A 17564-nucleotide genomic window follows, 5' to 3' on the forward strand; every position below is an offset into this window, starting at 1 on the left:
CAAAAAAGTGCTGGATGATTTCCTCGATACACATAACATTGTGGGCTACACTTAAATTAGACAAAATGTTACACCTATAGTAGTACTTTTGATCCAGGGTTCTAGGACCGATCGCCTTTCTCGGGATCAAGAAGGAATTTTTTCCCCCGTGATGCAAATTGGCTGAATGTGTCCTGGGGTTTTTTCCTTCTTCTGGATCAACAGATTTAGGTACAGGGATTTTACTAATACCATAACAGTAATACAAAAATAAAACTAATTAAAAAATTATAAACTGGTTTATTTGTAAATGTAGTAGTGCAGTAATGATAAAAATAAAAATGGTAATTCATTTGTGAGGCCTTGTCCCAGTAAGCTAGTTTAGTGTTGGCATCGGGAGTACAATTGGGGGAGAAAGGTTGAACTTGATGGACCTAGGTCTTTATTCAACCTACGTTACTATGTTACTATGTATTGTACTATATGGAGGACTATGAGGATTGTATTATGCTATATAATGGACTATGGGGAGTGTATTATACTATATGGAGGACTATGGGAGGTACATTATGTTATATGGAGGACTATAGGGTGCATTATACTATATGGATGACTATGGGGTGCATTATACTTAACGAGCAAAATGACTATTCATCGAGTGATTGGATTGCTTATGCCAGAACAAAATCATTGTTCTCAGCATCATATCGCCCGGTGAAAACTGCAGATATGTTCCTGATAACATGATACTCTATGGAGATTGATCTATTAGTGATTGTTCTGTGCCCATCTTTCTTCCTTAGCCGGTGTAAAGAAGCTGGTAAACAAGCGTCGAATGACTTTAATATTGTCAATCACTCTCATTTAACGGCCTGAACTCAGGGCATGTAAATACAACCAAAATGTTTATGTGTGATGGTGCAATATGTCAGCATTTGGGAACCCACTTTAAACTTTAGCTCAGGGCGCCACTTTGTCTAAAACTGTCCCTGACTATTGGATTTATACAAAATCTAATATTCAATATTTTCAATATTTTCTTTCAGAGACATAAGTCTGGGCCCAATGTATAGCATTTCCCCTTCAGGAAACCAGTGTCAAGATGCATTTCCTGTGGACAATACCCCTTCCACTTTGCTCTTTATGTGTAAACACAGGTACCCTTTTGTTGCCCAGCTCTCTGAAAAGACTTCTCCTGTCTCAGTTACCTGTCTATTCTATAAATCTCAGTCCTTCACAAAAGACATCCTCATTGTTACTTGGGCTTCAAAAGGACTTGAATGGTTACCTATTCATATCTTAATTGGCTTCCTCACTCCCTGGCTATAGGTAATCAGCCACTTTCCTATTCCCATTGTACATTCTATTTCAAGAAAGCCAGATTACAAGCTCTTGTAAGGAGGGGGAAGGAGGGAGGGAGTGGGTGGGGGGTGAATGCCCCCCCTCACTGGTGACTGCAGAGATTTTAATATTTTCTATGACAGTGGGGAACCCTGGAGGCTTTTCCGATGTGTGGATAGGGGAAGATTCTCTAAGAGTGAATGCAAGGAGCAAGACCTACAGGCTTCCTTTATTGGGGCCCATGAAGACAGGAGTCACAGACTTTCTTTATGTGTGAACCAGGGAAGAAGGGCTTTATGTTTTACTGTGAAACGTAGAAGTTTTTCAGAAAAAAAGAATAGCTTGAAAAATGACCCAGACACATGGTGATGTCCACTGAGAAGCTCCATCTGTCTTTTCCATCTGGCTTCTCCTTGACCTGACCATTATAATATTATAAGTAGTGATGAGCGAGTATGTTCGGTTAACCCTTTTGGCGAGTATACTCGGGCGAGTACAGAGTATCGTTAGCGTGCTTGGTGATATGTTTGAATCACTCCCGTCTGCATGACTTGCGACTGTTTGACAGCTTTAATACATGTGAGGAATGCGAAAGAAACAAACATATCACCGAGTACGCTGAAGTGCACATATCCTAAATGTTACAAACTCTTTGTCAGAACGACCTCACTGAGGGCTCCCTGTTTTCTCGTTCTGCAGCTGGCAATAGGTATGTAATCAAAAACCATGTAAAAGCCAAACAATACAATTTTGTTAATGAAACCCAATTGCAAAAAAATATTTTAAGACCAAAATACATGCACATATAGGGAGCTAAACTACATCTGTACAAGTGATAAAGTCCATAAGTAGACATGTTCATACTTTTTTTTCCCATACCCAAAAAGTTTACCTGAGCAACAACACGTCTGGATGCTCTATGACCACAAGATCTTCTCGTAACTGCCGAAATGGTGGCAATGATCTGCTCATTTTTGGCCAGCATGTGATAAACTGCATTAGAAGATGCCCCCTCATTTATACTGTACAGTGAACTTTTAGTCTCTCCTGTGTACAAGTGTAGAGAAAAAATGTAAAGTTCCCGAAACTCCCTGATGGATTATTGCCCTGTAGACTTCTGTGACATTCCAAGTTGTTTGAAAGTTCACTGTGTTTTCTGTAAAGTTTAGTTTAGATTTTAGATACTAGTTTAGATTTTAGATACTTTATATTATTTATTGTACTAATTCTATTTATGTTTTTTTTTTAACATTTATTGTTGTTGCCATCAAGCTACATTACGTGGAAGGAAAACTGCTCTTAGTTAGATAGGAGCTGGAGAAGAATAGAGGTTTGTCGTAGTGACACAATATAAGAGGTATGGAGCCTCAAATGAAGGGCAAAAGCAAGTGGATACCTGTGTGGGTGTCTCACGGGAGAGGCGGGGGTTGGACGACTGGAATGAACCATGAATTGAGGGCCAGTTGAGTGTCAGAAAACTTCGGAGAGAGTGCCAGGGCAGGGATGTAACTGAAAGAGTCTGAGCGTGGGTAAAAGAGAAAGCCGTCCTATCAAGCAGGGGGAACCACTCAAAACAATTGCTGGTATCATGCCTGAGGCCAAAGGGGACTGTGTGTAACTAAAGAAGTTGTAAATAGATTGGTGTCATAGAGAAAAAATAAAATCCATAAGACATCTCTAGGGGAGGGGACATATCACCCCCTCCACCACTCACATTGAACATCTGGGATTAATTGTAGCTAGGGAAGGTCAAAAACTAATTATAACAAGGGAATTCAGGGAAAAGATCTGACACGTCATGTCCTTTGAAGCAGAAACCTACTGCAGTGGCCAGGTAATTAAAACAGGAAAGATCTTCTCTGGGAACCAGATACCAAAATGAGATTTGCTTACACAGAAGTAACTCTTCTCTCATCAAAGCATCTTTTGTAGACATTGCGTCTCTGATGTCCAGATATGAATATTGGGGTTTTGTATCAATCTGATGTTTATGGAATATAGATTTTTGGCGTCGTAGCAAAAGGACGGATGTGACGTATTCACTCACATCGACATAGGTACACTATAACCCAACCAACTTAATAAAGGTCCAATGGATGGCACATTTACAGTTTGTCATATTTCTATATAACTGTAAAATCGTGATAATGAACATGACGACAATATCTCCCACCTGGGACATCCAGGGGCAAAGATATTCTGTAAATTGGGGATCTTATAAAATTCTAACAGACCCAGCACATCTCACAACGAGCTTCCCAGCGAGATTATCAAGGGGAGGTGTATGGGCATAACCTCGAGTTGATAAAAAGCAGAATCTGGGTTTGGGTCATTGGTCATTCTGGATAGACATGGTTCGCTGTGTGAGTGGTCCATTTTCCTAATCGGAGTGCTTCCCTCCGCTAAGCTCCTAGCCATTTCCTTGACCAGGTTTAGTGGTTTTCTTTCATTCCTTTTTATTTTAAGTAATTGTATATATCGTATAGTTTGTTCCCATTTTGTATCTTCTTGTATATTTTTTATAAACACTGCCTATCTTTCTGGATTGAATATATATATTTAGTAGCTCTATTCCTCTTGCTATGAAAATTACAGCCCTGGAGCCATATGCTACCTGTAATAGGTGTCTAATCGGCATTGGTAAACTATTGGTAGTAGTTCTTTTGTTATTGTGGAGTTGGCAGTGACTGTAATGGGGTATATACATATATTCCATGCGTTGGAATCGGAGGTGTATATACCATACGCTCACTGTTAGTTCCCCAATGACCGGCCCAGTAGTGGAAGCAGCCGCGGTCTCGTCTATAACTCGTCAGCCAGTTGTGTAATTGTTCTGACGACTGGAGGCAGCGGAGTTGCGTCCCCCTGACAATTGGTGACCGTGGTTGGAATCTGTGTGATCTCTCTTGTGTTATCTGTGACAGTGTTAACAGTGCTGGCATCTACGAGACCCTCTGGCTGTGTATTCCTGACAATTTGTGTTGGTATTTTCTAATAGATTGTGCCTTGCAAGTTGTGTAGTTGTAAAGAGACTGCCTGGTGTCTTATTCTTTGCTACCCTTAGAGGGTAATCCCCAATGCAAGGGTCGACTTGCAAGTAGACAAAAAGTTTTCTATTTGGCTTACTAATTTATTTTTGGGGGTGCTGGTTCTCATTGAAGATCTCCAACTGGTATGGAGTCTTACAGGCAATGTGCAATTATAAAAAGTGTCCTAAACAGCTCTCTTCTGAGAAGGAAGAAAACTGTCTATCTACTGCCACGTATTGTGGGTGGCTACACTGTAAGGCAGGGGTGGGGAATATCAGTCCCATGGGCCGTTTATGGCCCTCAATAACCTTTTATCTGGCCCCCGGGCAGATTCCCGGTGACCGCAATGCTTGGTCGGTCAGCTGTATTTTGACGGTAGCCAGCCCTTTAATTTCTTTTTGCTGTGTGAGCAGTGTTCATTACTGAACGCTGAGGAGAAGGCAATGAAAAATTTTGTCCAGACACCAGTGCCAGCGTCAGGACGTACTTTGTGGGTGGAGTTAGAGCTCAATTTGTACTGCCCCCAAAGGATGGTATAAATATCCAAATAGCCCTTGGCAGAAAAGAGATTTCCCACAAATGCTGTAAGGCAATATCAGAAACATAGAACCTTGAAACATAACTAGAGATTTTAGCCAAATCAGGGTAACCTTCAAAACAAAGAGACAACCATTTATAGACAACTGTTTATGAGCTCTCGCCCCTTCATCAGCCAGTAAAGGGTGCTGATATGCTCTTGAGGATATCCGGCTGTTCCCATCAGCTGACAAGATTACAGCCAATCACAGTGGTTGAATTGGCGCTGGCCGCCCCACGTGAGTGTAATGAGGACTGACGAGCAAGTGGGGGCATTTGGACTTTCGCACTCTGGCGCGCATGCAGCAAATTCAACCTCTGTGATTAGCTGTAATCCAGTCAGCTGATCGAAATGGCCGGATATAAAACTTAGACTAACAACACACTTAGCCAAGCACCCTGAGGAACAAAAGATGAGAAATGTGCATTGGGGATTCGGGTCGAAGTGCTGCAAGGATCTAAGCATTGGGTAATTACTAGTGATGAGTGAGCACTAAAATGCTCGGGTGCTCGTAGCTCGGGTCGAGCACATTGGAATACTCGATCCAAGCAACGAGCCCAATGTAAGTCTATGGGAAACTCGAGCATTTTTCTGGCTGTCCCCACCCCCCGGCGGTCTGCAGAAGGTCAAAAATTGCCCATATCGATAGGAACAGTGCTCAATTAAACATCAGGCAGGCAGAATATATAGGCAGACAGGCAGGCAGGGTATATAGGAGGGTGCATGAAAAACATAGAAGGGCACTTGGAACACACTAGTGCCCCCCGATTTTCATGCACCCGTCTCTTTAAAAAAGCCGGCCGGCAATTCAGCATCGGCATACACCGGTACCCGACAATTTAGAACAGAAAGAATAGAGCATCACACATAGATTAGATAGATAGAAACATGTTAGTCACATACAGTACAGACCAAAAGTTTGGACACACCTTCTCATTTAAAGAAATTTCTGTATTTTCATGACAATGAAAATTGTACATTCACACTGAAGGCATCAAAACTATGAATTAACACATGTGGAATTATATACTTAGCAAAAAAGTGTGAAACAACTGAAAATATGTCTTATTTTCTAGGTTCTTCAACGTAGCCACCATTTGCTTTTATGACTGCTTTGCACACTCTTGGTGTTATGTTCTGCTACCAGAGCTAAGGAAAGAGAGGAGATCTGTCCCTACGATAGAACTCAGCTTTATCCCTACGATGTAACAGGGGACCTGATCCTGCGATCAGACCTGCTAAAGTCCTAAGCTAGTCTGTACGGAGACCTATAGATGTGGGGAAGGAATCCCTACAAGTACTAAGGACTGGGAGGAAAATGGGACACCTCCTAAGAGAAATAGTAGCAGACAGACAAACAAACAAAATATATAGAACACTGAGGTCCGTAGACCAAGCAAACTAACAGAGTTAGATACAGAGCACAGGCTAGCTAGAAAGTAGTTATACAATGAAGTCCAGCAAAGCCAGAAGGGCAGAGCAGGATTAAATAGGCCAACAAGGTCATGTGACCAGCAAAGGAAAAAACCTAAGAGCAAGGTTCTAACAGTACCCCCCCTTCTAAGAGGATCCTCCGGATCCCCTAGGACCAGGCTTATCAGGAAATCTCCTGTGAAACGCTCTGATAAGTCTGGACGCGGAAACATCATCTGACCTCACCCAAGAGTTATCCTCGGGTCCGAAACCTTTCCAGGCCACAAGATACTGCAAACTACCTCTATACCGTCTAGAGTTAAGGATGCGAGAAATTTCATATTCCCCGTCCTCCACCACCGGAGGAACAGAGGCAGAGGCGTCACCATCCGACACAACAGCTTTTTTTAACAGAGAGACATGAAATACCGGATTAATTCTCCAGGAGGTAGGAACCTCCAACCTAACAGCAGATTGGTTGACAACCTGAAGCACCTTAAAGGGCCCTACAAACTTGGGACCCAATTTCTTAGAAGGAATCCTCAACCGCAGATTCCTAGAGGACAACCAAACCATGTCACCAACAGCGAACAAAACCTCCTGTCGTTTCCTATCAAAGTAGTCTTTAGATTTTCTGTTGGCCTCCTGAAGATTACCACGCACATCCGTCCAAACTCTCTCCAAATCACCGGAAAAATTCTCCTCCTCAGGCACGGCAGATCCCAACTTGGAGAACGACCCAAACTACGGATGTCTCCCAGAACAACAAAAAAAAGGCGAACAACCAGCAGAAGAAGATGTATGATTGTTCAGAGCAAATTCAGCAAGTGGCAGAAACTCAGACCACCCCTCTTGATTGTCTGCCACAAAACAACGCAAGAACTGCTCAACATCCTGGTTTTTCCTTTCTGTCTGGCCATTAGATTCAGGATGATATCCGGACGAGAACGACAAATGAACTCCCAACCTGTCACAAAAGGCACGCCAAAAACGAGCCACGAACTGAGGACCCCTATCAGAAACAATGTCAGTAGGAACGCCATGAAGTCTGACAATTTCCTTGACAAAGGCCTTAGCGAGAGTTTTAGCGCAGGGCAGTTTGACGAAGGGAACCAAGTGACACATCTTGCTAAAACGGGCCACGACCACCCAGATGACAGTAAAACCCTCAGAGGGGGGAAGGTCAGTTATAAAGTCCATAGCCAAATGTGTCCAAGGAGCACTGGGAACCTCCAAAGGACAAAGCAACCCCGCAGCAGGAGTATGTGAGGACTTAGATCTAGCACATATAGTACATTGACGCACCCACTTAATGACTTCCTTCTGCCATCCAGGCCACCAAAAACTGCGACCCACCAGTCTCTTGGTCTCAGAGATTCCGGGATGACCTGCCAACCGAGATTCGTGACACTCAACAAACAAATCTCTCCTAAAGGTCCCAGGCACAAACAACCTCCCATGAGGAGTGTTAGATGGGGCATTCTCCTGTGCTTTAAGAATCTCATCTTCCAAAACGGAGTCCAAAGCAGCTATCACAACACCTTCTTGTAAAATGTTCTCCTCTTTCTCAGCACCGACTATGGGAGAAAAACTGCGAGACAAGGCATCCGCCTTAACATTCTTAGTACCAGGGATGTAAGTAACGGAGAAATTAAACCGCGAGAAAAACAGTGCCCACCTAGCCTGACGGGCATTCAGGCGCTTGGCAGCATCAAGATAAATCCGATTTTTATGATCCGTAAGAACCTGAACGGGAAATTCCGCACCTTCCAAGAAGTGGCGCCAGTGTTCAAATGCGAGTTTAATAGCCAATAATTCCCGATTACCAATATCGTAATTCAGTTCAGTCTCCAAAAATTTTTTTGAAAAAAAGGCACAGGGATGTAATCCATCCCCGTTATCCTGAGACAATACTGCGCCAACCCCCACAGAGGAAGCATCAACCTCAACCAAAAACGGCTTAGTCACATCAGGCTGCATAAGGATGGGAGCAGAGGTGAACCTCTCCTTGAGATACACAAAAGCTTCAATGGCCTCAGAAGACCACTGAACCGCATCAGCACCTTTCCTGGTGAGATCGGTCAGAGGTTTGACAATACTAGAAAATTTTTTTATGAATTTTCTGTAATAATTGGCGAAACCTAAAAACCTCTGTATCGATTTCAAACCAATAGGCCTAGGCCATTCCTGTACAGCTTGAACTTTAACCGGGTCCATCTCAAAACCTTCGCTGGAGATAATGTAACCCAAAAAACTAATTCTCTGTACAGCGAACTCACATTTCTCCAGCTTAGCAAAAAGCGAATTGTCCATTAACAACTGTAATACCTCACGTACGCTCCGCCAATGAGACTCCAGATCCGGCGAATAAATCAAAATGTCATCCAAATACACAACCACATTTTTGCCGATCAAAGGTCTAAGGATGTCATTAATAAGATTCTGAAAAAATGCAGGAGCATTAGTAAGACCAAAAGGCATAACCAGATTCTCAAAATGACCCACAGGAGTGTTAAAAGCAGTCTTCCATTCGTCACCCTCCTTCATGCGCAACAGATTGTATGCCCCCTTAAGGTCAATTTTAGAGAACCACTTGGCCCCCATTAACTGGTTAAACAGATCAGGAATCAATGGCAGTGGGTAAGGATTGCGTACAGTAATTTTGTTAATCTCACGAAAATCCAGACAAGGACGTAAACCGCCGTCCTTTTTTTTTACAAAAAAAAATCCAACCGCCACAGGAGACTTAGAGGGCCTAATGTGACCGGCGGCCAAACTTGTCTGTATGTATTCCTCCAAAGCTTTCCTCTCAGGAATAGTAAGGTTAAATAAACGACTTTTAGGAAGAGTCGCTCCAGGGACATATTCAATAGAACAATCATAGTCTCTATGGGGAGGCAAAACCTGCGATTCCTTCTCAGAAAAAACTCCAAAAATCCTGAATAGGAACAGGCAATTCTCCCCTATCCAAAGCTGCAATACGCCCGTTACAACACTTGTCATAACATTTATGGCTCCAGGATTTAATTTCACTGGTAGACCAATCCAGTACAGGATTGTGAAATTTTAACCAGGGCAATCCCAATATTACTGGAGAAGGCAAGTTATTCAAAACTACCAAATCCAATTTCTCATGGTGAACACCATTAATAGTGAGAGGAAATTCACAGACCTTGAGAGTAATATTCTTCAAAGGGGAACCATCCACAGAAACCACAGCAATGGGGGATGATAAAGGTTCGGGTTTTAAATTGAGTCTTTCCAAGAATCCCCCATCAATTACATTCAGAGTAGACCCACAATCAACAAACACCCGAAATTCCATTAATTTTTCCTGAGCAATCGTGATAGCAGCTAAAAATACACCCTTGGAATTTAATCAGGCAATACGGGCATGACTGACCATTTTTTTTTCTTTCTTCATACGAAGCTCACAGCCTTTAATCAAATGACCAGATTTTCCGCAATAGAAACACAAGCCTTCAGAAAATCTGCGATCTTTTTCTTGAGAGCGAGGTGCCACCGATCCAATCTCCATCGGTTCACCACTGTTAGTACACACATTCTCATAACCAGAAACTGACATAGCAGAGGATTTGCTCTCATTAACCCTTGCACGCAGTCTCCTATCCACCCGTATAGCTAATTGCATAGCCTGTTGCAAATCTTCAGGTGTAGGATAAGCAATTAGCAGGTCTTTAACCCTTTCATTGAGCCCAGCAAATAATAGACTTTTCAGAGCAGAATCGTTCCACCCTGTTTGAGTAGACCAACGACGGAAATGAGTACAATATTTTTCCACATTACCTGATCCCTGTTTCAAACGTCTCAACTCAGTCTCAGCTGATGCGACACGGTCAGGATCATCATATAATAGCCCCAAAGCAGAAAAAAAACTATCCACTGATCTGAAGCATGTATCACTAGGTTGCAAAGAAAAGGCCCACTCCTGAGGCTCTTTGCGCAAAAGTGACATTATGAACCCTATGCGCTGGGATTCATCCCCAGAGGACTTGGGTCTCAAACGAAAATACAATAAGCAAGCATTTTTAAATGAAAAAAATTCTCGGTGTTCACCAAAAAATAAATCCGGCAAACATACCTTAGGCTCCAAGAAATGTGCTCCAGGACAGTTACTCACATGCTGACGGAGCTCGGCCACCTCCAGAGAGAGTCCCTGCAGGCGATGAGCCAAATCCTGAACCGACACCATGATGGAACAGAAAAATCTTTCCTTAGAGAATTTGCAGGCTGGACTTACTGTTATGTTCTGCTACCAGAGCTAAGGAAAGAGAGGAGATCTGTCCCTACGATAGAACTCAGCTTTATCCCTACGATGTAACAGGGGACCTGATCCTGCGATCAGACCTGCTAAAGTCCTAAGCTAGTCTGTACGGAGACCTATAGATGTGGGGAAGGAATCCCTACAAGTACTAAGGACTGGGAGGAAAATGGGACACCTCCTAACAGAAATAGTAGCAGACAGACAAACAAACAAAATATATAGAACACTGAGGTCCGTAGACCAAGCAAACTAACAGAGTTAGATACAGAGCACAGGCTAGCTAGAAAGTAGTTATACAATGAAGTCCAGCAAAGCCAGAAGGGCGGAGCAGGATTAAATAGGCCAACAAGGTCATGTGACCAGCAAAGGAAAAATCCTAAGAGCAAGGTTCTAACACTTGGCATTCTCTTGATGAGCTTCAAGAGGTAGTCACCGGAAATGGTTTTCACTTCACAGGTGTGCCCTGTCAGGTTTAATAAGTGGGATTTCTAGCCTTATAAATGGGGTTGGGACCATCAGTTGTGTTGTGCAGAAGTCTGGTGGATACACAGCTGATAGTCCTACTGAATAGACTATTAGAATTTGTATTATGGCAAGAAAAAAGCAGCTTAGTAAAGAAAAACGAGTGGCCATCATTACTTAAAGAAATGAAGGTCAGTAAGTCCGAAAAATTGGGAAAACTTTGAAAGTATCCCCAAGTGCAGTTGCAAAAACCATCAAGCGCTACAAATAAACTGGCTCACATGAGGACCGCCCCAGAAAAGGAAGACCAAGAGTCACCTCTGCTTCTGAGGATAAGTTTATCCGAGTCACCAGCCTCAGAAATCGAAGGTTAACAGCAGCTCAGATTAGAGACCAGGTCAATGCCACACAGAGTTCTAGCAGCAGACACATCTCTTCAACAACTGTTAAGAGGAGACTTTGTGCAGCATGCCTTCATGGTAAAATAGCTGCTAGGAAACCACTGCTAAGGACAGGCAACAAGCAGAAGAGACTTGTTTGGGCTAAAGAACACAAGGAATGGACATTAGACCAGAGGAATTCTGTGCTTTGGTCTGATGAGTCCAAATTTGAGATCTTTGGTTCCAACCACCGTGTCTTTGTGCGACGCAGAAAAGGTGAACGGATGGACTCTACATGCCTGGTTCCCACCGTGAAGCATGGAGGAGGAGGTGTGATGGTGTGGGGGTGCTTTGCTGGTGCACTGTTGGGGATTTATTCAAAATTGAAGGCATATTGTACCAGCATGGCTACCACAGCATCTTACAGCGGCATGCTATTCCATCCGGTTTACGTTTAGTTAGACCATCATTTATTTTTCAATAGGACAATGACCCCAAACACACCTTCAGGCTGTGTAAGGGCTATTTGACCAAGAAGGAGGGTGATGGGGTGCTACGCCAGATGACCTGGCCTCCACAGTCACCAGACCTGAACCCAATCGAGATGGTTTGGGGTGAGCTGGACCGCAGAGTGAAGGCAAAATGGCCAACAAGTGCTAAGCATCTCTGGGAACTCCTTCAAGATTGTTGGAAGACCATTTCCGGTGACTACCTCTTAAAGCTCATCAAGAGAATGCCAAGAGTGTGCAAAGCAGTCATCAAAGCAAAAGGTGGCTACTTTGAAGAACCTAGAATATAAGACATATTTTCAGTTGTTTCACACTTTTTTGTTAAGTATATAATTCCACATGTGTTAATTCATAGTTTTGATGCCTTCACTGTGAATGTACAATTTTCATAGTCATGAAAATACAGAATAATCTTTAAATGAGAAGGTGTGTCCAAACTTTTGGTCTGTACTGTATATAATAAGTACAGTGACAGTGTTGGTTACTGTACTTGTGATTTAGTGTTAAAGGATTTATTAAAAAAATATAATAGTGTTTTCATGCACCTGTCTCTTTAAAAAAGCCGGCCGGCAATTCATCATCAGTACCCGACAATTTAGAACAGAAAGAATAGAGCATCACACATAGATTAGATAGATAGAAACATGTCAGTCACAAATATAATAAGCACGGTGACAGTGTTGGTTACTGTACTTGTTATTTAGTGTTAAAATAAAGGATTTATTAAAAAAAAATAATAGTATTTTTGTCTCTTTAAAAAAGCCGGCCGGCAATTCATCAGCAGCATACACCGGTACCAGACAATTTAGAACAGAAAGAATAGAGCATCACACATAGATTAGATAGATAGAAACATGTCAGTCACATATATAATAAGTACAGTGACAGTGCTGGTTACTGTACTTGTTTTTTAGTGTTAAAATGAAGGATTTATTAAAAAAAAATTAGTGTTTTTGTCACTTTAAAAAAGCCGACCGGCAATTCATAAGGAGCATACACCGGTACCCGACAATTTAGAACAGAAAGAATAGAGCATCACACATAGATTAGATAGATAGAAACATGTCAGTCACATATATAATAAGTACAGTGATAGTGTTGGTTACTGTACATGTCATTTAGTGTTAAAATAAAGGATTTATTAAAAAAAAAATTGGCGTGGGGTTCCCTGTTATTTTAGTCTCTAGCAGAGGTTAAGCAGACAGCTGGGGCAGATGTTTGAAGCCTGGGAAGGGGGTAATACCCACAGAGCTTCCCAGGCTACTAATATCAGCCCCCAGCTGAATACCTAGCCTTTACTAGCTATTAAAAAAAATGACGTGGGGTCCCCCCTATTTTAATAGCTAGCAAAGGCTAGGCAGACAGCTGGGGGCTGATATTGATAGCCCAGGAAGGGTGCCATGAATATTGGCCCCCTCCCAGGCTAGAAACACCAGCCGTCAGCTGCCCCAGAAATGGCGCATCCATAGGATGTGCCAGTTCTGGCACTTAGCCTCGCTCTTCCCACTGCCCTGTAGCGGTGGCAGTGGGGTAATAGGGTTGGGGTTGATGTCAGCTTATAATGCCAGCTGACATCAAGCCCAGGTTAGTAATGGAGAGGCATCTATAAGACACCCCCATTACTAACCCCATAGTCAAAGTTAAAAAAAACACAAACACCCAGAATAAAGTCCTTTAATTGAAATAAAGACACATTCCTTTAATGTTCTAAATTAAACCCTACTTACTGTATCACCCATTCCAGCTGAAGCCAATGTCTTCTGCAATAAAAGTAAAATAATAAACCAACCTCATCCTTACCTTTCCATGGTTCCCAAGACAGCTTCAGCTCTGCTACATTGACATGACAGGCTGGATCGTAGCAGAACGCTGCCATCCAACTTGCCATGCCGCAGACACTGAGAAGCGCAGGCATGCTTGTGCTCCTCAGTGTCTGGCTGTGAACGCATCCAGATGAGCCGAGTTCATGTCCAATGAACTCAGCTCACCTCATGCACGTCACTGACAGCGTGGGAGAATTCTCCTGCACTCAGCGCTTGAGCAGGATAATTCTCCCATGCGGGGATGGCATTGAGATGACAGCCTGGATCACAGCTGAGCGCTGCCATCCAGCATGCCTTCTGAAAGATGACAAGCTGGATCTACCTGAGGAAGATAGCTTCTGCTATCGAAATGCTTTGTGGCGTTAGAGAGCGTACTAAACAATAAAAGGTTTGTGTGTTATAACCTAATCCCCTGTCTAGTTGTTCTAGTGCTTCACTAACACCGCACAATTCCTTCTTTCTTGATTGTCATGTGAATGTAGCAGAGCTGAAGCTGTCCTGGGAACTATGGAAAGGTAAGGATGAAGTTGGTTTATTATTTTACATTTATTGCAGGAGACATTGGCTTCAGCTGGAATGGGCGATACGGTAAGTAGGGTTTAATTTAGAACATTAAAGGAATGTGTCTTTATTTCAATTAAAGGACTTTATTCTGGGTGTTTGTGTTTTTTTTAACTTTGACTATGGGGTTAGTAATGGGGGTGTCTTATAGATGCCTCTCCATTACTAACCTGGGCTTGATGTCAGCTGGCATTAAAAGCTGACATCAACCCCAACCCTATTACCCCACTGCCACCGCTATAGGGTAGTGGGAAGAGCAAGGCCAAGTGCCAGAATTGGCGCATCCTATGGATGCGCCATTTTTGGGGTGGCTGACGGCTGGTGTTTCTAGTCTGGGAGTGGGCTAATATTCATGACACCCTTCCTGGGTTATTAATATCAGCCCCCAGCTGTCTGCCTAGCCTTTGCTAGCTATTAAAATAGGGGGGACCCCACGTCATTTTTTTGGGGGGTCCCCCATTTTAATAGCTAGTAAAGGCTAGGTATTCAGCTGGGGGCTGATATTAGTAGCCTGGGCAGCTCTGTGGGTATTACCCCCTTCCCAGGCTTCAAACATCTGCCCCAGCCGTCTGCTTAACCTCCGCTAGAGACTAAAATTACAGGGAACCACACGTCAATTTTTTTTTTAATAAATCCTTTATTTTAACACTTAATGACAAGTACAGTAATCAACACTATCACTGTACTTATTATATATGTGACTGACATGTTTCTATCTATCTAATCTATGTGTGATGCTCTATTCTTTCGGTTCTAAATTGTCGGGTACCGGTGTATGCTGCTGCTGAATTGCCGGCTTTTCATGTTTCACTGTGAGCACTGTTCCCATCGATTTGGGCAACCACTGTAATGCCACAACCACCATGACTGTGGCATTACAGTGAGTGGCAGACAATCCCTGCCATTGGTTTTAACGGTGTTTGACGGTGTTCCACGGTGTTTGACGGTGTTCGACGAACCGTTCGACGAACATGCCGGTGTTCGACAAACCGAACCGAACCCGAACACAACGGGGGTGGCTCAACACTACTCCCCTTTTATATTTTAACATGAGGGCATCTGGGCCACTTTCTACATGCTGTGGATACGTTGAGGCTCCCATCTTCAATTTCAATTTAATATGGTTATTCACACAATTGTCAAAATTATTTTCTGCTTTTCTTTTCTCTGCAGAATTGGAAAAAAAAGCAGAATTACCCTTTGGTGATTTTAGTATTTTGGCATTAGGTAGTAGAAGAGCTTATGAGTTACCTGAGATGAGTCCAGGACTTCCTTCCAGCAACATCAGGCGGAACTAAGGGCACTTATCTCTGCATCCTCAACTTCGTCTATGCAATGCGCCTCCAATAATGCCACTGGAGAAGAGTCCCAGATTCATCTTTGGTAAATTATAACATTTTTAATTACTTAATTCTAATATGCCTGGTTTTGTTATAAGCATAGTAGGAAAGCTAAATCGTAACTCCCTAATGATGTAGTGGTCCATAGTCTACTGATGGGTCCTGTTCATTATCAGTTTCTGTAAATGTCGTAACCTACTTATATGTTCAAAAGCATTGATCTTCTGTTATTTTTGGTTGCTTTTATGATGATTTTTCCATAAGTAAAAATAGAAATACTGATACTGTTGAAAAAAAAAATAACCAGAAGCCATTTAGTGGTTTACTGACTGTCTAATCAGCTTTATTTTAATAGTGCTCTTAACATCCTTGTTCCTCATACTGTAGATGATGGGATTCAACATTGGAGTCACCGCTGTGTAGAGAATGGACACAGTCTTGTCCGTCTCAGGAGAGTGCATGGAACGAGGTCTCATATACATGAACATAATGGTCCCATAATATAGCGACACTACAGTAAGGTGTGAGGCACACGTTGAGAAAGCTTTTTGCCTCCCTTGTGAAGAACGGATCTTCAGTATCGTATAGATGATGTGGACATATGAAATTAGGGTCAAGACGAAAGAAGACGAGGCTATGATCACGGCTGAGATGTACATTGCTAATTCATTGAACCAAGTGTCCTTGCAAGACAATTGAAAAAATGGAGGCATCTCACAGAAGAAGTGGTTGATATGATGTGATCTACAGTAGGGTAGATGGAAGGTAAGGACCACATGAATGGCTGAGTTCATGAAGCAAAAACTCCATGATCCAGCAGCTAAACAGGAGCACAATATCTTGCTCATTATGTTGGTATAGTGCAAGGGCTTACAAATGGCTACAAATCTATCATAAGCCATGATGGCAAGTAGTATGCACTCTGTGGCTCCCAATGCCAAATGGAAATACATTTGAAATGCACATCCCAATATAGAAATACTTCTGTCCTCAGAAATGGTGTTTATGAGAATTTTGGGGACTATGGTGGAGGAGAAGCAGATGTCAATTATCGAGAGATTGCTAAGGAAAAAGTACATTGGTGTCTGCAGTTTGGAATTGATCCTCACCACGATGACCAGTAGAACATTCCCTGCCAATGTCATAATATACATCACCAAGAATATGACAAAGCAGATGATCTGGAAATGCAGGACATTAGACAGACCGAGGAGGATGAAACTTCCTGGAGATGTTTGGTTTGTACCTTCCATTACTTTTTGGTTCCTGGACAATAATGGAAAAAATACATATTTAGAGATACAGATAGTTAAACTTTATGCACAGTCTGGGAGATTGCTTGGTCATCCGGTGGGACTGTCTGGCCCTGGATCTGATATGTCTCCATTTTAAGGCTACAACGTGTTAAACACCTCTCTCATCTTCTCTTATCCCTCTATCTTTTAATTCTCTATATGTGTGGTTTAATACTCAGAACTTCGCAGAAAAACATGACACTTTTCATTGCATTTTTCTTGCCATTATTTTTTTGGCCAAAAACTAAGATATTACATTACATTAAAGTCTATATTTAAATAGAAAATGAACAACATACAAAAATGTGGCTTGTTTGGGGTTAGTGACATTTCTTTTTTAAATAAAAAATTGTCAGCATTTGACATTTTTGCTGGCATTTTTTCCCATAGACTGTGTCAGGAAAAAAATTTAATGTACATAATAAAATTAATAAAAACTTCACAAAAATGAAATAAAAATGTATGTAATATTTAAAAAAAATGCTGTTGCTTTTACTTGTGTTTCTTTCATTCATTTTAGAACATCCAATGATAACACTTTGAAATGTAAAAAACTTTTGTATACTTCCC

The 17564-nt window shown here is 42.1% G+C and overlaps 1 protein-coding gene across 1 annotated transcript; it reads right to left on the reverse strand.

Annotated features, from left to right (window-relative positions):
* Positions 1-16013: 16013 nt before the first annotated feature.
* Positions 16014-16952, reverse strand: LOC141152987 (olfactory receptor 5V1-like). The gene has a single exon (XM_073637645.1). It carries the CDS (start codon positions 16950-16952, stop codon positions 16014-16016), a length of 939 nt encoding a protein of 312 aa, XP_073493746.1.
* Between the last annotated feature and the right edge of the window lie 612 nt (positions 16953-17564).

Source organism: Phyllobates terribilis, unplaced genomic scaffold (genome assembly GCF_046119375.1).
Source record: "Phyllobates terribilis strain yellow unplaced genomic scaffold, ASM4611937v1 Scaffold_7__3_contigs__length_470593459, whole genome shotgun sequence".
Lineage (NCBI taxonomy): Eukaryota > Metazoa > Chordata > Amphibia > Anura > Dendrobatidae > Phyllobates > Phyllobates terribilis.

Bases quoted from the DNA above. Each gene is read 5' to 3' on its own strand.
- LOC141152987 (XM_073637645.1), bottom strand. From the start codon at position 16,952: ATGGAAGGTACAAACCAAACATCTCCAGGAAGTTTCATCCTCCTCGGT.